The following is a 21,126-nucleotide window of genomic DNA, read 5'->3' as shown; positions in this document are numbered from 1 at the left end:
CAGATTGTAAGGCTGTAGTAGCTCAGACATATATGCTGTGGGGAAGCTGCTTAGGTACCAGTAGTACTGTGCACCATTCTTATAATCAATGTAGCTTGAACGTATGTGGTTAGGGAGACTGACAAGAAGAGAGCTGCAATAATATGGCCGAAACTAACAGGAAGGAAAAGATGTGGCTGATCCTACAAAGCTCAAGGTGGACATACAGACTTCATTGGTTCAATATTCATGAAACAATGTGTTGATAACACTGAAATTTCTGGTAAAAAAAGACAAAAAAAAAAAAATCTACCTTGAAGAATGCTTCTGGCAAGGTATGCAGCATGTTACTGGAGAGATTCAGTTCACGAAGCTTTGTAAGTTGTGATGTGAGACGGTAGCTGCCCTCAATAAGATGATTGAGGCTTGTGATCTCATTACTGGAGATGTCAAGAGAGGCAATTGTGTTGCCCTGCAACTTCTTTTTGGGTGCAGTTTTTGGATCTTCCTGGCTTGTGTCAAAATCTAAAACATTTGTAAACTATAATCATGACACGTTGCAAAGCCTGAAGCAACTTGTGTTGAATCTACATTTTGTACCTGGAAAGCTACCAGACCTAGTTTATTAAATGACATGTAAAAGAGTTGTTCTTCAAATCAATTATTTAACACAAGTTTAAATTTTAATAAAGTGAAAAGAACATTGTATTCCAAATTTGTTTCTTCTGTATGTTTTACATGTACTAAAACTTAATTGTAATAAGAAAAAACTTAGTTCTCACCTGTGTCTTCAGAAGCACTTTCTCTTCTGCTTCCATATTCAAAATCAGACTGAAACAACCAAGTCTCCACCATCACAAGTGAATAAGTATCTTGATGTTCTGTACACTTTTAATATTATTTATTCTTAATACCTTATTCAAGGTATTCAAAAAGCTTATAACTATTCTAATTTTTACATGCTGACTTTACTGTACCACATAAAAGCAGTAAGTTACTTATTCTATGCTAATATAATGTAAAAAATCATATTCCTTTTGATCTAGTTTAAATCCCATTTGCATTAATACAAGTTGCTTCTGAAAATCATCTCCAACATATCTATTGCTAATAACTTACTATATACTCCCGTGATGAATTCATCTGTGACTGTGTAGTAAATTCAAGAGTGGTTGCATCTGATTCTGGGAAGGAACCCGATGAATTCTTTCTCAGCCATTTGCCTGCTCAGATAAGTATAAAAATTATTCTAGTGGTAAGCAGTGATCAATATATGCAAGATGACAAAACTTTCATCCTAAAGTAAGTGTAAACATTTAGACATATTCTTGCTCATGCTATCTCTTAAACACTCCCTCTCTACCAGGGCACCAGACATTCATCAAAATGAATTTTTTCTCTGAAATACTAAACTGACATTATCTATGACTTCTACACTTTTTCACTTCTTCCTTTGTTTTCACTTTTGTTGAGTAGCAATTTTTAAATGCATTTTAAACTCTTTGCAGCTTCTTAATTAGGCCATATTAATATGTTTCTGATCCACCTCAACCAGAATCTACTGAATTCACAAAACACCATTTCTAAGCCTAAAAACACAATGACCAAAAAATCATTTTATGTCGTTTTTAGAAGCTCATACAAATCTCAATAAGGATAGATCATGTTATTCTCCAACCTTTAGGAGTCTTAATGACACCATTCGGCATGTCCCCATTGCGAGAATCCTGTGGTTGCCGGGGGTCTTTCGGACTAAAGGGAATATTTGCACCAGTCAAAGTGTTCTGTTTCCAATCCTCCCACTCATCCTCTGAGTATGCAAAGCGTGGAGTTTCTGCAAATATTTGTAGCCTTGTGTGATAGAAACTGTTTTTGATGGATATACTTTCTCTCACACACACCTCCCATATACAAAAGACACACACACACACATGTGAATGCAAGCACACACCCCCACACTCATAAACTACCCTCTGTTAACTATACCCACGTAAAGTCTTCTATAAATTTTCTTGCACACAAAAAAACAACATGGAACCTTTGTGAACAAACCATTATTCTTCACAAAAGTGAGACTCACAAACTGTTTGACAGGCAAGAGTCAATTAACAAAGTATCAATGATATTAAAAGGTGAGATAACAAACTTTCATCAATTATTACAAAACTTACACAAGGAAACATTGACACTAGAGACACGACAAACTGTTCCTGAAGGATGTGTTGGCAGTTTTGAAAGATTATTCATTTCAATCAATCCTTAGAAGGGCGGCCCGGTGGCGCAACGGCTAGCGCTGTTAGCGCCTGTCACCAATACAGTGAAGGTTGGCTGCCCTGAGTTCATTTCTCGTCTCGGGCATGCTGTTCTTTCTCTGCACGTGGCATCTGTTTACAGGGCTGGCTGCCCTCCGCCAAGGACGGTCCCAAGCCCGGCTGAAAAAGGAGGAGGGTTGGGCATGGGGCCAGCACCCCCACCCCGTAAAAACAAATCCTTGCTACCAAAACATCGACAACAGTTAAGGCTGTAGTCGATGGCCTATGCCCCAGGAGGGGCGAAGGGCCTAAAAAAAAAATCCTTAGAAGACAAGTAAGACAGACTGAAAGGTATTAATGAAAAGGCAGACTACTCCTTTCTTTTTTTGGCATGACTGAAACTGGCAAGGACTCCTCAAAGGAGTGTGCAGATATTACTGATGACATCTTAATGGACACTACTTTCCAAAAAAGTGTGGCATGCAACACCTCTTGTCTGAGACCAAAGACTAGGAAAGTAAGCAATGCACACATCGCAACACCAAAACGCCTCCTGAGTTCATTTGATCAAGTTATATTAGTCAAGTTCCTACAATGAACAGACAGAATGGATATCCTTACAAAAGGAAAGGAAAAAATAAAGATCAAATGGATGTTTGTTTCAGCAGATTTAACATATCTATAACAAGCAGAATTAAAGACATACAAAGAAAGTGAGACAAAAGCAAACTTCCAAGGTGATTGACTAGTAATAATTGCTGGTCCACTTTCAGCATCTCACCAGAAGATGGGATAAGCACAATGAATCTAAACATCCTGTGTCTCTGATCACATCCTATCACCACAGACTACATGAAGACAAGGTAAACGTTCTTTCCAAAAACACCTTATGACAAGATCAGCAACTACACCCAGACAAAAAAAGATGACAGTTATCATCATCCAAAATCTCAGATGTGTATTTGTGTGTGTGGTTTACATGTGCATGAGCATATATGTGCATGAATCTGTGCCTAAAGAGGAAGTAATTTGAGTCAAAATGGTACAAACATGGAAGTTTTGATATTTACTTGTCAATTTAATCTTCATACATGGGGGCTTTAAGGACTTGTAGTAGGGCACAGTGGCGCTGGAGGGACTCATGAAAGAAACAGTGGCCATCCACTGGACAGGATTACAGGAGACGTGGAAGACTGCCTGCACACACATTCTGGGAAAGGTTAACAGCACAAGGAATGGCTGACTTAAGGGACCTGGCAAAAGGTGGAAGGAAAGAGCTAAAGCAGAAGATCAACTGATGTCAAGACCAGCAGGAAAAAGAAGATAAGAAGAGCTCAGAGCAAAGTACTAGGAGATGAACCAACAAGTGAAGAAGAATGTAAGAGACGACAAGAGACAGTTCACACACAGAATGGCAGAAGAGGCAGAACAAGCAGCTGGGCAAAATAACACAAAGAGACTATACGAAATTACAAGAATTCTGTCAGGAAGGAAAAGGACATGCAGGCCAGTAAAGAATAAGAATTATCAGGGATGCAGAACAAAGATCTCGCTGGGCAGAACATTTTGAAGAAATACTGAACCAGTCACCACCAACAATCACTTTGGATATTGCCCCAGCTGCCGAGCAACTCCAAGTAAACAACCCACCAACCAAGGCAGAAATCATCAAAGCCATCAAGTCCTTGAATTTTGGCAAGGCGGCAGGCCCAGAGGGCATTCCTAAAGAAGCACTCAAGGCAGACCGAACAGCCGCAGCGTAGATGCTATACCCCCTGCTGCAGAAAATTTGGAAACAGGAGCAAGTTCCAGCAGACTGGAAGCTTGGCTGGCTAGTAAAGCTACCCAAAATAGGCGACCTGACACAGTGCAGCAATTGGCGTGGGATTACGCTGTTGTCCATTCCTAGTAAGGTGCTGACTAGAATCATCATCCAGCAGCTGTATGAGGACTCGACATGCCAGGTGATTCACAACAGGAAGCTCACCAACCCCTTTGCAGTGAAAACTGGAGTGAGGCAAGGTTGTATGCTTTTGCCAACAATCTTTCTGATCGTCATAGACTGGATCATGAGAAGAACAACCTCTATTAAGCAAAAAGGGCGTTCAGTGGACCTTTGTCATGCAACTTGAGGATCTTGACTTTGTGGATGACATCAGCCTGTTGTCCCACAAGCAGCAACAAGCACAGACAAAACTCCTTTGGCTCTCAGAAGAAGCAGCAATGACTGGCCTGACAACCAACATCAAGAAGACGGAGGTAATGTGAGTCAACAACAAGCAAGAAGCCCCACTCCAACTATATGGGGAATGTATTACAGAGACTGACTATTTCACCTACTTTGGCAGCATAGTCAGCAAAGATGGAGGTGCTGATGATGATGTAAGAAGCCGAATAAATAAAGCCAGGCTAGCATTCCACATCCTGCAGCCTATCTGGAACTCCAAGGCTTTATCTTTACACAAGATTCAGACATTCGTCAACAGATGTCTGCGCCACATCCTCAACATCAGATGGCACAAGAACACCCTAAATACAGATCTGTGGTAGAGAACCAATGAAAAACCTGCCAGCCAAGATATCAAGAAGCGGAAGTGGGGCTGGATCAGTCACATCCTGCAAAAGCCAGCCGAAAATTTAACAAAAAAAGCTCTGGGCTGGAACCCACAGGGCCGGCATAGGGTTGGGAGACCACACAGACATGAAGGAAATCAGTCCACAGTGAGGCAGAGGCAGTTGGCATGACATGGACCCAACTGGAAAGGGACGCCCAGAACCAGATCCGATGGCGTGGTGTAGTTGTGAACCTATGCTCCACTGGTGGAGAAATGGAATAAGATAAGAAGAAGTAGAGCACAATCAGAAATATGAGAACAAAATGAATGAAAAGATTCAAGAAAACACTTACCTTCCTCAATCATTGCATTATACAATGACACATCATCTTCAGCAATTCTTATGTGGGGAAAGTTGAGTGTCTCTGTAGTTCTGAGTAAAGTAGCTGAGCCTTTTGGTGCTATTACTCGTCCCTTGACTCTCAACTTTGGCCTCTCTGTCTTGGGAAGCGTGTGTGGACGTCTGGTCTTTTCTGATTTCTGAGCTGACTTTTCTGCCAGAACAACAAAAGGGTAATCACAATAATAACATTTCTACTGCTGGAAGTTGCTATTTATTTAGTGAACACAGCTGAATTTTATGTCAAGCTGAAACATGAGGCATCTTGCATACCTTTCATTATTTGTAACACTTGCTCCACCTGTCTGTTGATGTCCTGACCAATTTTTTGAAAGCGGAAGCATTTGTGGCGGTACAGCTCTTGGAGATTTGAATCACTGTATGAATGTGTCACCCGTTTATTTCGTCGCTGTTCACTCTTTCGTAATTGCATTACAAAGCGCTTGCTTGTCACTGCCAGAATGAAAGGGTACAGTCTTATGTATGCTCAGAAAAAAATGTTGAATAAGAATATTAGATGTAAAATAAGAATAAAAATATTCTTAACTGTTTGTTTCCCTTGACTTCCTGCAACTTATTCATTACCTGTGGTACAAGTGTAAACAGCTACTTCACTTTGAAGCATTAGCCAGCAAATGTGACCCATGAATTACTTGGTGTTCAGTCTAAACCTGATCTTAGTATTTTTTACTTGTATGCATTCATGGAGTACGTTCATTATTTTTGAAAACTTAGACTCACTGGATAAGACATGTTTTCTGTTATCAGATGCAAGTGAAGGAAGGAGCCATTCTGGCCGGAGATCTTGTAGACCATATCCACACCACAGCAAGGTACCAGCTGACATTATTTAAAACATAAAAATCCAGCTTAAAACACTCTGAGCAGACTTCTTCCAGGCGTAGAAAAACAAAAATCTGGTTTTTACTACCCAAGATTTTATCATGTGTAGAAATTTCAAGTCAATATTTAAGGAAGTGAGCGAAGTTCCACTATATGAAAAAAAAATCCACATTTATGATTGCACTGAGTGGCATTAAAAGTCTATGCTTACTTTCCTTGTCTTGCCCCATGTGACTAAGCAGCATCCCTGTAATTTCATGATATTGCTGTCTCAAGCTTAGTTTCAATGATGTCTGCTTGTCTCTCACTTCCTGTGGGAAAATAACAAAGTTTTATTAAATTAATTTCAATGGTCTTTAAAGTAAATGAAAATAATGGAAATTTTTCTGAAATCTTTTCAAATAAAAATACAAAATTCACAATCTAGCATGTCTTTAAGGCCAACTTCTGAGATCAATTTTCTTTTTAAGTTAAACAAATGGAAAGCAAGCTGCATTTTATACTGCTCGCAATAATTTTGTAAAAATCGGGATTACACTGTGAAGAATCAGTCTAAACACTGTTACCTGTTTTAGAAGTAGATAAACCATGTTAGGATTGTTCTTCTTCACAGCACAGTACAGCGGAGTTCCCTTCCCATAGTCCGCATTTACATCAGCTCCAATTTCAATAAGACATTCTGCTCCCTAGACATGGCCATCATAATTCATCAAGTTTCATTTATAAAGTGTTCTCAGAAATAAAGTGCAGAATATAAATGAAAATCAAAGAGCAAATTTGTCAAAATAATGAAACTTTTTTCACTTGAACACGAATAAATCAGATCATGTAAATTACCTCTTCAGTATTTCAGTCTGAGAAAAGAATGCTCATAAAAAATCTCCTCATTTCTTTTTTTATTTGATTTAAATTGATACTAATATTCTGCAAAACAAATATAAATAAAAAGACAACAGTAAAAACTGTTAATTACTGCAAACTCTTTTGCAAAAGATTCACAGCACTAATGCTCAAGCCAACATCGAGCTGTCCAACACACTCACACTTAAGAATCCTTTAGAACAGGCTGAAACCAGCATGCGAGACTTGAGGTCCTGTTCAATGCCTATTACATAGAGGCACTCACTGGCAAGATCATGCAGACCTGCCACATGCAAAAATTTTATTGAGCATGTAAATCATGCCATCCCTCACACAAGGACTAACATTCACAAAAGGAAAAATTATTGTGCAAAACAAATCAGTGTCTAATTATGGAAAGGAAGGGGATCTACAACACAGATTATATTTCATCTGTTGTTGTTTTGTTTCTTTGTTGTTGTTGTTGTTTTTTTTTTACTTAGGATACTTCTGCATATTTTATCTACAGAACTCCATGCCAAAAGACGTTCAATACAACAAAATCATGCATATGAGACTGAAGCTGAGCATTTCAAATTCTGTTGCCAGATTTTTCTAGAAGCTGATCATTGCTCATGCTTCTCACCTTCACTGTCATCAAATTTCTCCAGAATCTGGAAGAGCAATTCATGACATCCATGGTCAATCAGGGTCTCACTCATCTGACTGTGCTTGGCTTCTGAGGCACCTTCCAATCCCCTTTCAGCCAGTATCTGCATTGCCACTACAGCCTGCAATTCAGAAAAACAATTGCACTAAGAGGAAACCTTTAACTCAAGATATAAACAAACACTTAAATACAGTCAGCAAAAATTAAAAGAGAAAAGCAAAAAACTGGATGTCTCTCATGTGATTGACTGGGGTTCGATTTAGCAGTGAAAGAGACATGGATTGTTTCCAGTTATAAGAAACAGATTATATCCACCTCTTTCTGCACTGTCCAGTTACTAATGAAGTTGCCCATAGCCGTTTTAATTATCTGAGTTAGCTCTCTGCATTTAGCCGAAGTCTGAAGATGATGAGGGTCAACAAGAACCTGTAACGCCATAAGCCCTTTCTTCTGGATGTCTGCACAGGAAAGACATATTCAGCTGACTCTTTCTGTATTCAGAATAATTTTAATCACACTTTTGGACCTTTCCATCCATTACCTAAACATCTTAATGTCTAAGATCCTAGAGAAAACATCAATGTACACTTAGTCTAAACTAGTGAAAAATAGAAAAAAGACAAAAAAGACTGAAATCTGGAAAACAGTGTGTACGTACTGATGTTGAATAGGAATCGTTTCATACACATCATGATTTTGTCCACTGCATGAAGTGAGAATAGCAGTTCAGGCCCTTTGGCTTAAAGAAAAAAAAAATGGAAACAATAAAACATACTTCAGCCTCAAACTTCTCTCCCCGGCGCAGCTATGGTATAATTTTTCAGTCCAGAGACAATGTTAACTTCTTCCCTGCTTTCAATATCTTGACCCTTAACAACAATCATCACAAATTTATTACCTGAAATCTGCAAAAGATCTCTAATATTTATCTCTTGCAACAAATTTCATCACATGTAAAATGTAGATCTTTTTCTGAAGATTTTGTTGAAAGAAATTTACAGGACAAGGAATAAAATCATGAAAGGTGTGTGGGCTCTTTGCTGACACTACCTGCTCCACCAAGAACTGCTAATGCCTCTATGGCAGTTTCCTGTAAAACTTGATCACCAGGGAATGAATCAATGGCTGATATGATTCGATCATGTATCCGTACAACAAAACACTGATGACGTACTATATCTGCAGGAAAAAAAAGGGCTTTATTTGATTGCATATGCTGACTGTGCAATGTAAAAGTAAAACGATTATATCAGTAAGATTTTCCACACAAAAGGTGGGTTTCTTATTTTTATTCGCTTGGTTTTGAGGGTCTTACTTTTTTTTTTTTTTTGTCTAAATGCCACAAACATTCTGGGAGATAAAATGAAAATGTGCTCTTTTCATATTATCATAAAAAAACCGAAAAACACTGACAGGCAGCTAAACTTCAATATAGGTTTATTTTTATAAAATGTTTCCATTTAATCTTCTATTTTCTGTGATCAAACTGTCACAAAAACTGAAAGTGCAATTATTTTGCACTTTTTTTTGGCTGAGCCAAAAAGGAATTCCTCCAATTAAACAGATCCTGCAGCATTTATGTTTACATAACACAAGCAACACATATACATATGCAGCCCTGACACACTCTCAACCACTAATTGCTTCTGACAAACTGTTTCCTTCTGATTCGTAACCCTGTTAAAGTTATGCAAACTGTATTAAATACAGCTTTGTCAAACAGAAAAAAATAACACTAAAGTACATTGATGGAAAAAAATGCAGCATAATGTCAAAGAGCATGAAAAATATTCAAATAAAATCAGATACAATCAGACATGGATGGTAATGATGTCAGTGATGATAAGGAAAAGGAAAGGGAGAAAGGCAAGTACAAAGTCCATACCCAAGTCTGCAAGACAAGCAATGATGCTGATGGCTTCACTCTGCACTGCTGGCTGGGAGTGGTAAGTGTCCATGACCCTCAAGAGAAGTTGCAGGACATCTTCTTCATAAGTCATCACTTTCTCTTTGTGTTCATCGCTGAAGTGTGAGTCCACACACATGCATATATACATATAGGCATATGCACACATGCACATGCAAATTTCAATGTTTATTTTGAACTTATACTGGCACATTTTGGATTTATATGATGGGATAATATTGTGTTATTTTTGAAGTCACGCTTTTGTAAATGTCAAATGAAAGTTGTACGTTGCCTGAAATCTAGGCTGGTGCTATGTTTGCAATGGAAAAGAATTTCTGGAATTTTTTACAAGTATTTACTAAAAATCTCAATTATGATTCAAATAACAGTTAATAAACATATCTTCAGGTCATATAATATCTGCATTGTTACATACCTACATAACAAAAGACATCTATATATTCAACAATCACATATAAATACAATTACATGTAAATCGATCACACTCACTAATATCCAATGCTAACCCAAGATGACAAAATTGTACAGCAGCAATTTACACCATTTATTTACACAAAAACACCTTCAATACATGTATAACAGCTGTTCAATAGTAAGCCACTTAATTTTTGCTTGCATTCAGCATCCAAAATACTGCCAAATTATAGAAGTCCAACCTCAACACAAAAGAAAGAAAAAAGGCAAACTTACTGGAAAATACACAGCCCTCGTATAGCACGACAACCAGCTATGACAGCTTTCTCCTCACCCATATGTAATTTTATCCCTTGTAGTATAGCAATATATGAGTTCTTCTCCATCAGACAACGACACAATCCATCTGCAACAGGGATTTAAGTCTTAAAAGCAAACTAAAAGAGAGATACACCAGCAGCATTAGTATATGGTTAGTCAGTGGGGCTAGCATCACTTTTATTTGATAAGGAATAAATAATTCACCCAGCTCATTGGTTTATTCTGGACATTTTGTTTTCAAACAATAAGCAGAAGTGATCTTCTAATCTTCCTTTTTGCTATCAAAGATTTACAAATTAGTGCCCTCAGATGTTAAGCATATTTTTGAGTCACCTACCTCATCTACTTTTTCTTTTAATCTTTCTTGTATTTTAATGTTCTCCTTTTGCTGTTTAGGACTTTAATATTTATCACTCTAAGCAAGGATATAATAGTTTCGAGATACAGGTAAAGAAGGGATTATTTTCAGAATTACAGTAGCTCTTGTAACACCTTTTTTCACTGTAGCTGCAAAGATATTTAATCCACTACATACTGAAATCCCTCACTGGCAGTCTGCTAAGAGTCTCTCAGATAGTGATAAGCTCTAAAGTCTTGGAAAGCCTGTGCGAAAGGAAACTTTCAGAATCCTGGCAATGGATAGTATTCTTAAGGCAAATAAACTGAAAGCAGGTCATAGAAGACCATAAAGCTTCAGATTCTGTACCTCAGCAACCATTTTTTTAAACTTTGTATTGATAGCAAAACCGAAGCTCATTCACAAAAGTTTTGTTCTAGCAAGCAATGTGAAAAATTCATCTGCCAGCTATCCTCTCTCTACATTTCTGTGTTGAAACATTTTTTACCGTTGTCTGCTGTTAAGTAGTAGATGGCATTACAGGCAGCTGTAAAAACCCCACAGTGGTGATCATACATCAACAAGGCACCCAGGCACATTGTATGAACAGGGAATCTGCAACAAAATTTGCATTTTATTTCCTGCATGAAAATAATTTTTTTTTTTAGATTATACAATTCTTATTATTTGTGTCAGCACTACTGTCATTGCTTTGGCCAAGATATAATACTAGAATGTAATGGCAGCATAGTTTTTTTGCAGGTTTTTTTTGGGGGGTACTACTTTAAAAACAAATGTTAGTCTTTTCTAGTCCTTCATCTTATCTAAGAGATGGGTGGGGAGGTAATTATATTCCTTCTTATTTTTCTCCTTCATTTGACTGGCTGTGTCATAGGTTACTGCCATAAACTTACTGTCTCTCCTCAGCACTATCTCCAATCTTCATGTATACATCAGGTTTGCATTCCATGAGCTTTGTGAGAGCCCTGCAAGCAGCCTCCTGTAGGGTAAAAGTATACAGGGAACATAATTATACAAAAAAGGAAGTTGTTTGAAAAACATACAATCTAATTTAATCCTAAAAATACAAGTCATATATAGTTACCAGGATTATGGTTAGGTTGATAGAACTTTTTAATAATAATAATCCCTATGTTTGACTCAATGATCTTTTTTACAGTAAGAGAGTGTGAAGACACAGAACACTCATGGCCGATTTCATGGTTTTGGTTGCTCAAGGTAGAGTAACAGGGTTGGCCTATCACAGAACATAGTCATACCCACTTCTTGGAACAGACGGAAGTTGTAAGGTGTTTAATCTTCACCACAGCAATTAGTTGCTAGGATGGCACCTTAACCTGAATCTACCACATTGGTATAACATTAAAGGCCAAAATAAGTGCTCTCTCATTTGATGGGATAAGGTGAACTTGGTACAATGATGGTGCATGCATCATTGGCCTGTGAATATGTGCTCCTCTACTAAAAGCACTAAATTTAATGTTTAGTCTTCTCAACAAACCTGCACATCTGCATGAACCATGTGACGACCCATGGATGTGAAAATCACTTTCAGCCAGTGATATCCAGGGTCATCTTCAGAAAGACCTGAGTCTTCACGTGACTGCAGAAGTTTCTCAGCTGCACAGAATATGTCAAAAAAGCAAAGTTTTGTCTCAGCGTTTTCCCTGATTTGGATAAGGCAATTCATGAGCTAGAAAAAGAGATCAGATGAGGAGGAGGAAGTGTGTGTGTGTTTTTTTTTGTTTTTTTTTTTTTTTTTATAAAGAAAAAGAGCAATTGATAGGGCCAGAAGCAATCTGCATGTTTTCACACACACGCTCTCTCACACACTATTACACTCAGTGTTCTTGTAGACCAGGTCAAAAAGCAGTAGGGAAGGAGAGAAAGTTGTTCTAACAATTCCAGTGAAAGGGAGGTAATATATTGTCATGCTGTAACCCACCAACACTTTTAACCATAGATACAAAAGCATAAAAAAATCATTCTCATAGTAAGTACTGATTTTGCAAAAATCTGTACCTGTGAGCATAAAGATGTCCAAACCATGAAGCTGAATTTCAGTACTGTCACACCTGGACAGCATATCTGGTAAGAGAGTATTCATTATCACCCCCTTCTCTGTCATTTCTTTAGAAACTTTATCTGCAATAAGTAAGCATAACCATTTTGAAAAAAAAAAAATCATGACAAGAATAGGTTCAGTTTTAATACATGACATACCATACCTAATGCTTTGGCCAGAAAAAGGACCTCTAAATGTGGTTCTCAAGCTGTCCAGCTACTTTCTAAAGATGAGAAGATATTACAAGCTAGCTTAGACATACATGAAAAATGTTCCTCATTCTACTTAACAGCTCAAAAAGGAAGTACAACATAGACAAAAACAACCGGGCACTCTTGCAGAAATCAGCTAAAAAAAAAATATGTAGACAATTGCACTACCAAGTGTTACCAAGAACAATCATGATAATGAATGTATATATATCATTAAGGATTAAATTCTTGGTTCTCTCCGACAGCTTTTACCTTCACGACACAGCAAAGCCAGAAGATCGAAGCAACGCTCTATCACACTTAATTCAGAATGCCAAATTTTCATGCAGGGATATATTTGATGCAGCACACCTCGTTCCACTAGTCTTATCCGTACAGATGCTGCAGACAGATGATGCAACTCTTTAGTAAACCCATCAAGAAAAAAACGGTGAAAACTATTGTTTTTTAAAACTTAATCTGTATGCAAAAAGCATTCCATCATCACACTGAGCATTTTATATTTGATAATAATGAGAAGCATTGTAGAGTTTGACAAAAAACATATGTAAAGCTCAATCAGCAGTCAGCAGATACGCAGACAAAACTCTATGATAAAAAAAAAGTGATACACCTTTACAAAATGACAGCTGAATATAGTCTCAATTCTACTCAAATAAGACACACTGAAAACAGATAAAAATACAGGTATTAGGGAAGAACTGTAATAAAATAATGAATCCATAAAATACCCCTGCATATTCATTTCTTGCCAGCCAGTGTATATTTATTGTGCTCAGCTCTGCATATAGAGATACTTACATGAACTAGAAAGGACATTCAGAAGGTTAAAGCATGTCAAGACAACAGTCATGTCCCCCTGGTGATCATGCAGGACTTCCAGGAAGAGGTCAAGGTGAAGACGAGCAAACTCCTCCTGCAGCTCAAAATCTGCATCCAAGTCAAAAGTTAGATTATTGGCAGTTAGCTTTGTTTTATACAGAAACACAACAAAAGCTCATCCCTCAGTCATTCCTGTACATCCAGAGGGTTTCAGACCTTAGTTAAAACTGTCTCCCACTGTTCTTTGATCCACTCTCCGTGCCTAGCCTTACCATTCATCAAAAGTGTTGCCAAAGCATTGATGGTGCAGATATGAAGGGTGCAGTTGTCAATGAATGTTGCCATGTCTTTTGCTGCGACACCAATCAGCTGAAGCTTGCTGGCCTTGTTCATGTTATCCTTCACGGTGTCTAATGATTGGAAATACACATGATCATTTGGAACACCATGGAAACAGTATTTATCCATTTCTTTCAAACTGCATTTTACTCATGCGTGTAAAGTGCTTACCTGATTCTGTAAGCTTTGAAATTATTTTCATTCCATTAATTTGGATTGAGCACTCAGAAGTGTTATCATTCACAATACGTATCAAAAACCTGTAATCAAGAAAAAAGAAAAACCATGCTTACAGTAACACACATTATTAATGACAGACTTTTTAATCAGTCTAAAAATGTCTGGGTCACTGAAGTCAATTTCTTTTAAATCCTATACAGTGAAAAAGTTAAAGCAATATTTTTTCTTAACACACCTCTGCCTGTACAGATCCTCACTTACTAAGTTCTTGACCCCCACACCTCTAGAAACTCCATCTTGCACCCATTCACAATGTTTCTCATTCACATATACTAACTCAAAATAGCTTTTCTTTCCTATGTGTGTATTTACATGCATGTGCAAAATGCATGATTAAATATTTTCTGTACTTATACTTACACATACTCTACATCATTAATAATTTATCAGGAAATATGCCTGTAGCAGGGTTGACATTTCCATACTCACTGCACAATGTCTGCCTGCTGCATACCCTCCAGCATAACTTCACTCATGCTGATAAAGCAAGAGAGGAGACGCAAACCCATCTGCAACACAAGCCAAAAAGGTCCTCTAATTTCTGGTTTGTCCTCTATGTATATGAATCATTTTAACTTTATTGCTGAGCTCAATATTTTGTTGGTGTGGCATGCTTTATGTGTGGAATTCTCTTTTTCTTGGTATGTAATGCTGTCAATGTATCTGTATATTTGCAGATTTGTTTGATTTGTGTCTGAATGTGTGATCTGCAAATTTTGTGCCTGTATTTACACTGTTTGTGTGTACAGTGCACTGAGCCCACTATTAACTGGGAGAAAAGAGCTACAGAAATCACCTTATTTTTTTTTAAAGGTCATGGAGAAAAAAAAATATTTCTGGTAAAGTACGACTTTTCACGAAAGATGCTCAGCTTTAGAACTCATAACATCAGCTTACCAGCTTTCTAGTCATGCGTCACCTACCTGCTGGATGTCCTGATAGGAGCGGAGATGCTGCATAGTTTCCAAGATCGCCCTATGAGCACTGTTTTGCTCAAACTGACAAGGTGCTGTCAAAAGACCATGACCACATAAACAAGCTATTATTGCCAAAACAGTAAACATTTAACATTAATAATACCAATATGATGAGGGTTTGTGAACACAGGCATGAATGTAATAAATTAGCATGCTCACCATGAAGTCTGCAATATATAATCTGAATAAATATCGCAAGAAATAAATCAAAGACTGAGGATGAAAAAAACCTATCATCATGAAAATAAACATGTAACTAAAAATCAGGAAAAGTTGAAAGAAAGATATTTTGAAAAATACATCATCATCACCATCATGTTATAAATCTGGAGCAACAAAATGCCTCTATTCTACAAAACTATCATGGATATTTGTTTCTCCAATATGCAAAAATATATACATCTGAACAAAAACTTCTTTCTTTAAGTTTAAAAAGAATACCTACAAATTGGAAACAGCTGCTCCACCCTAGCAAGAGATCTTTTCAGCTCATCATGCTCCCACGATGAATTTAGTGTCCTCAGCAAATGCTCCACTTCACGAGCCTCTGTCAGATGACTGGGCTCTCCAGGCTTAGGTGACCACCGACCACTGTCAACTTGCTCAACAATTTCCATAGCATCTGACAAGCTTTTCCAAGGACCACTGATATCTCTCAAACCATTTGCTTCTCACCTGGTCTTTATCGCGCCTTAAGTGGAACTTGAAGTACACAATCCTAAACAATGAAATATTGTTAATGGTTAATGTCTGTCACAGTAGCTGTCCTTAAGTATTGCTAACATACATATCAGAATCACAATTAAAAAATGTGATGAAAACAAACAAGGCAAATGCAACATTGTGTGTTTCCCGTAACAGACAGAAGGCTTATATAAGATCAGCAAATGTGATCACATACAAGGAAGACTGCACTGTTTCAAAGCCTTCAGGCAAATTTAAACAAACGCCTATTGCTCATCACATGCAAACACAAATAACATTATGCAAAATCCCTCTTTAAAGTTGGATCTTTTCAAAGCTTACCTGCTAAAGATCACTGCAATCTTTGGTATTATGAGTGCACATGTTTGTTAGTGACTGAAAGAGTGATTGTGTATGAGCGTGTGGGGCAGGGGAGAGGGTGAAACTGAGATCCCTATAAATGAAAGGCTTTGTAGACTCTGTAACGCTAATGATGTAGACGATGAATTTCATTATCGATTTAATTGTAACAAATTTGCTGACCAACATACAAATAATTGTTCATCTTACCAGACACCACAATTCCATTTATTATTAAATTCAAGAAATAAAAAGACCATCACTAGATTAGCTTGATTCGTAAAGTTATTACTGAGGATGGTGACTTAGAAGAATTAATATATGTGTGTGTGAAGAGAAAGATTACACATAAAATATGTGCATGCATCTGTGACTCAGGCAATAATGAGAGGGGCAGAAACATCACACAACAAAAGTTTACATGTTTTTATATGCTTTGATTTATTAGATTATAATTATATGCAGATATTAAAGGACTAGAAGAAGTTAAGAATGAGTGGAATGTGAATCTTGAATCATGTGTGTGTGTGCTTACGAGACTGACTCATAACTTGAGATTATGAGTGCTTATCTGTGTCAAAGGTTAAAATATATTTCCCCTTCAATATGTGATATGAATAGATTCAAACCTTCCTAAACCAAGAATATGTTATCACATAACACCATCATGTGATCAAATGAACTTTCGTTATCTTCCGATCTAATACTGTTATTTAGCGTTCATCTCAAATTCTTATTCTCATTACACAACATAAAAAATTTAAAGATTGTCCATGAAAACATGTACACACTGCTACCAATGCAAGAACATCACAAAAAAAGGTGTAATAATACTTGTTGCTTTCAAACACACTGGCAATGAGCAACAAAACATTTGAGAAGGGAAATTAAAAAAATCCAGAATGCAAGAAGACAATGCGTACAGTAAATGGGATGGAGAGTTGGGAGGGGAGAGCAGAAACTTCCAGCAGCACAAAAAAAGAAAGAAATTGGAATAAGAATTATTTTTTTTTAACCCTGACTCAAAAGCATAAAGATAAATAATGAATAAATAGAGAGAGAGAGGAACAAGAAATTTTGAATAGACAAACCCAGAAAACAAACAACATCAAGCTTTTTATGGATGACAGAAAGGTGACATGTGAGTGAGCAGCAGATTGTTCTAGTCCTAGAAAGTTGGCAGGGTTGCAACTGTTCAGACTGGAACAAGGTCATGTAATCTACACTAGTCACACTGATCTAATTATACATCCATGGGGAGAGAGGGTGTCTGTACATGCTTGTGTACATGCTTGTTTTCTGAGTGAATGGATGTGCATAGGAATGCATATGTGCAAAAATGTGTCTATATCTGAACAGATATGTGAAAGTTTTTGTGAGTGTGTGTGTGCGCACTTCATTAACCAATTTAGTGAGTTATATATTCTAACCTGATATCCGCATGAAGGGAATGGTACCGGTCAATACCCAAGACACACTTACAAATTAGCAATACCCATACTAACTATAAAGTGCATCCCTTTATAACAACTTTACCCTCACAAGCTTTTACAGTAAAGGGCAAGCACGCGAAAGGCAAAATATAACTAACCTGATTGACATACACTTTGTTCAAGAAAAGTGGTTCATTCTTGATTATTCCTTCTGCATAATTAAGTGCCCTAATGTTGTTTTTATTCAATTTTCAGAAAATAACAGCATATACAATATCTGCCTGAAGAATCACAATCATTTGTGGTGCCTATTTTGTTAATGAGGAAACAGCAATCAGCTTCCAATAAAATATAACTGCATCAAACAGAGCACATCAGATGATACGCTCTAAATTAATCACCATCTTGTGATATATTATCTGCCTAAAACTGATTGGTTAAAGTATATACTCCTGTGGCTTCCTCTTGTGTCATCTGGGTGTTAAGTGATACATTATGTAGTCAGCTATGTACTTATCAGCATGTGGTTCCTCTTATTTTTAAACATGACTATGCATAAGCAATTCACACTTTGGTTCATCTACTGTTGCACTGTGCAGGTCTCTACTTCTCTTCATGTGCTAGTATTCCCCAGAAGCATTTCTAAGCTATAGATACGGATACTACCATACAAAAGCAGATCACATTTTCTCCCATTAAATTATATCCAAGCTACATACTTCTTAGAAAATATTCTTTAAAAATAAACACAATTGTTGTTCACTCTCTACATGACCTGCTTACAAAGTAAAATAATTAATCCACCCAATTTTTATCCAGTCAAAGACAATGGAGTTATTCTAGCTTGCACACATTTTTATACCAACTTCACAAAATTATTTCTTCAGCATGTACAAGTCTAAATAATAATTGCATTTGCAAAGTCCTTCTAAACATGCACACAAAAGACTATAGATGAATCGATTGTCAACCACACAAGAAGTATAAGCATCAGCAAACAGATGAAACCATAGGAAACATGAATTAAGTGTATGGATGAAGAGGGAAAATGTGAAACTGATAAAGCACTGGAACATTAATACAATAACACACAAGCACGCACACAAACACACATATCAGATGAGGAGCGAAGTTATGCTGGGCCCTCTCTCCTGCGTCATCACACAGTATTCACAGATATAGGAAGGAGTAATTAAGAGACGCCGCTGGTTTGTAGTAAAGGGGACTGTAAAAATTTGCTTTTTAAAGCAGACGTAGAGTAGAGTGTACAAGACACGACATGAACCCAGTAAACCGATCTTCGCCGACAGCGTTACAGTGGCGTAGAAACCTGGGAGGAGGGAGGCAGTCAACCCCCTCACAAATTAAGTGTTGCTGTCTCGTTCACTATACCGACGGGGCTTGTTACATCCCCACATCCAAAACTGAGCATCTTCCTACACCATTGTGTTATTGATAACCATTATAATACAATCAACACTGATAATTACATCTCAGAATTTGAGAAGGAACGCGAAATAAACAGGCACGAAAATCTCGCTCTCTCCCTCACGTCTCAACACTCGTCTTTAGAGGAGTTCGCGGGTTAAAAGCATTGTGAGATTATCACTGACAATGATCGTGTTGACGTGTATTTAAACAGCAAAGATACCTGCATCTCTTCGGTTTGTGTCTTCCTGCTTAAACTGCTGTTGTTCCTCCTGTTAACCAAATCCTTTTTATCCAAAGAACTTCACTATTTTCTCAAAACAAAACATTGGAGCACGTGACACTTCACCCCGGAAATACTTGTTCCTGTCACATGCGCAGATCCTAGTTTCGTTTTCTCACGAATTTGTATTGCACATCCATGGTTTCAAATCAAATCAAATCAAATCAAATCAGAGTTCATTGTCTGTGGAGGAGACCCAAGACAGAAATTTTTCTTTTGCTCACAAGGGCAGGCATACATACACAGACATTTAACACACACAGGAGTGTAGGCTACGATCACGAACTAATTAATATATCCTATATATAGGTCCATGCTACGATAACTTACCGAGCGCAGTGTTTTCAAGGATTGTAACAGTGAACAGTGAACAAACAGCTCGAATTCCTAGAACCCAAGTGTTTCATTTGTATCTACAGTCATGGGTTTAAATGGACTGTTTTAATCGTTATCGAATTCTATAGTAGCCGCACACGTACGTTTTTATTGATCGCTGCTGGTTTTTCCAGCGATGTCAGCTCGATCCCACGCGGTTTGTTTGTTTGTTTTTTTTTTTTAACTTGCTATAATGAGTGCTGATGTATCACTCGTGATCATTTCAGCATACCAACTTTTTTTTCAGTCCGAGCATGCAGTAATCAAAACTCAAAATATTCAACTGTGAGTACAGTGGCGTAGGAAGATGTTCGGCGTTGGGGGGCAAACTCCCTGCTGACAGTGAACGGCGTTCGCACTCGCACATTCGTAAAAAAGGATGGGGGGGGACTGCACGCACGATCTGATCGTCTGAGGTGTTAAGCCTCCACTTGCCTCAGGCCCGCTTTTGTGACGGTTGATGACCGTCTCTTCTCTACGTTCCCTACCTTCTTCAGTTCTTTGCTCTTTGTGAGAATTACGTCTCAAATATTGGGGGGCAAAAGGATATTCCTGCCCCCCCTGTATTTTCTTGGGGCTGCCCCGCTGCCCCCCTGGTTCCTACGCCACTGGAGTATTGTAGCGGGAGCGCTTGTGTAGGAATTAAAGTGCTTACCGTTGATTGAGTACTTGTAAGTAATTGTTCCCTCTACCTCGCCATGCACTTGGTCTCGCGAGACGGACGACAAAAGAGGGTGATGTAGCACCCAAACTGTCCAGTATAAATAGCAGGCAAAAGTCCTTATACCTGTTTACCGAAAAGCAGTAAAACTTAATTTGGTTCTGAGTACGTGAGAAGTATATCATTCTGCCGCAAGGTGCTATGGTCCTGCTGGAAAGCGGTTCACGTACCTCACTCAACCCCCCCCCCCCCTTATTTTTTCGAACTCCAGAGAGTTATGCGCTATAGTTTTAGTAGACTATAGTAGATAGGTTAGAATAGATGTAGTAGTTGTATGTGTAAAATATGTAAATAAATGTCTTTGAACTTATATTTACCTGTGTGAGCGTGTAATTAGTCCCAACAATTAAAATGCTAACGTGTTCTGCGTATGTCCTAATCGTGTGAATGAGGTGAACGTGTATCACTAGTGCGAGAGATTTGTGCTGTGTGTAGTTGTGACACAGCAGCAGAGAGAAAACACATGAAGATCCGTGGAATTGACGCACTTTTGTCTGGGAAAAAGCATTGTCTTTTGTGGATTCCAAGGTCGGCAGAGTGCGGGAATGTAGTGGACGAAGAAAAAAATAATGATAAAGAACAGTGCGAGGTAGAGATTAGACTACGCACCCGACGAACAAGAGCT

The 21,126-nt window shown here is 37.9% G+C and overlaps 1 protein-coding gene across 4 annotated transcripts in view; it reads right to left on the bottom strand.

Annotated features, from left to right (window-relative positions):
* Positions 1-20,570, bottom strand: part of LOC112572054 (leucine-rich repeat serine/threonine-protein kinase 2-like) — a 46,358-nt gene extending 25,788 nt beyond the window's left edge. For 2 of the 4 annotated variants that reach the window (XM_025251565.1, XM_025251568.1), the window contains exons 1-28: positions 19,346-19,475; positions 15,663-15,935; positions 15,164-15,249; positions 14,670-14,749; positions 14,172-14,260; positions 13,934-14,071; positions 13,641-13,769; positions 13,092-13,220; positions 12,585-12,707; positions 12,064-12,182; positions 11,456-11,541; positions 11,050-11,156; positions 10,160-10,289; positions 9,425-9,561; positions 8,590-8,718; positions 8,198-8,278; positions 7,855-7,997; positions 7,516-7,660; positions 7,073-7,173; positions 6,596-6,715; positions 6,241-6,340; positions 5,928-6,026; positions 5,460-5,639; positions 5,140-5,340; positions 1,658-1,813; positions 1,099-1,202; positions 762-810; positions 293-504 (exon numbers count right to left, since the gene is read on the bottom strand). In XM_025251565.1, coding sequence (XP_025107350.1) covers positions 293-504; positions 762-810; positions 1,099-1,202; positions 1,658-1,813; positions 5,140-5,340; positions 5,460-5,639; positions 5,928-6,026; positions 6,241-6,340; positions 6,596-6,715; positions 7,073-7,173; positions 7,516-7,660; positions 7,855-7,997; positions 8,198-8,278; positions 8,590-8,718; positions 9,425-9,561; positions 10,160-10,289; positions 11,050-11,156; positions 11,456-11,541; positions 12,064-12,182; positions 12,585-12,707; positions 13,092-13,220; positions 13,641-13,769; positions 13,934-14,071; positions 14,172-14,260; positions 14,670-14,749; positions 15,164-15,249; positions 15,663-15,834 — 3,345 coding nt within the window. In that variant the 5' untranslated portion in view covers positions 15,835-15,935; positions 19,346-19,475. Of the gene's footprint in view, positions 1-292; positions 505-761; positions 811-1,098; positions 1,203-1,657; positions 1,814-5,139; positions 5,341-5,459; positions 5,640-5,927; positions 6,027-6,240; positions 6,341-6,595; positions 6,716-7,072; positions 7,174-7,515; positions 7,661-7,854; positions 7,998-8,197; positions 8,279-8,589; positions 8,719-9,424; positions 9,562-10,159; positions 10,290-11,049; positions 11,157-11,455; positions 11,542-12,063; positions 12,183-12,584; positions 12,708-13,091; positions 13,221-13,640; positions 13,770-13,933; positions 14,072-14,171; positions 14,261-14,669; positions 14,750-15,163; positions 15,250-15,662; positions 15,936-17,852; positions 18,003-19,345; positions 19,476-20,435 lie in introns of those variants that run through there. The other 2 variants (XM_025251567.1, XM_025251566.1) reach the window with 2 other exon arrangements.
* Between the last annotated feature and the right edge of the window lie 556 nt (positions 20,571-21,126).

Source organism: Pomacea canaliculata, linkage group LG9 (assembly GCF_003073045.1).
Source record: "Pomacea canaliculata isolate SZHN2017 linkage group LG9, ASM307304v1, whole genome shotgun sequence".
Lineage (NCBI taxonomy): Eukaryota > Metazoa > Mollusca > Gastropoda > Architaenioglossa > Ampullariidae > Pomacea > Pomacea canaliculata.
This window is presented reverse-complemented; position numbering and strand designations above follow the sequence as displayed.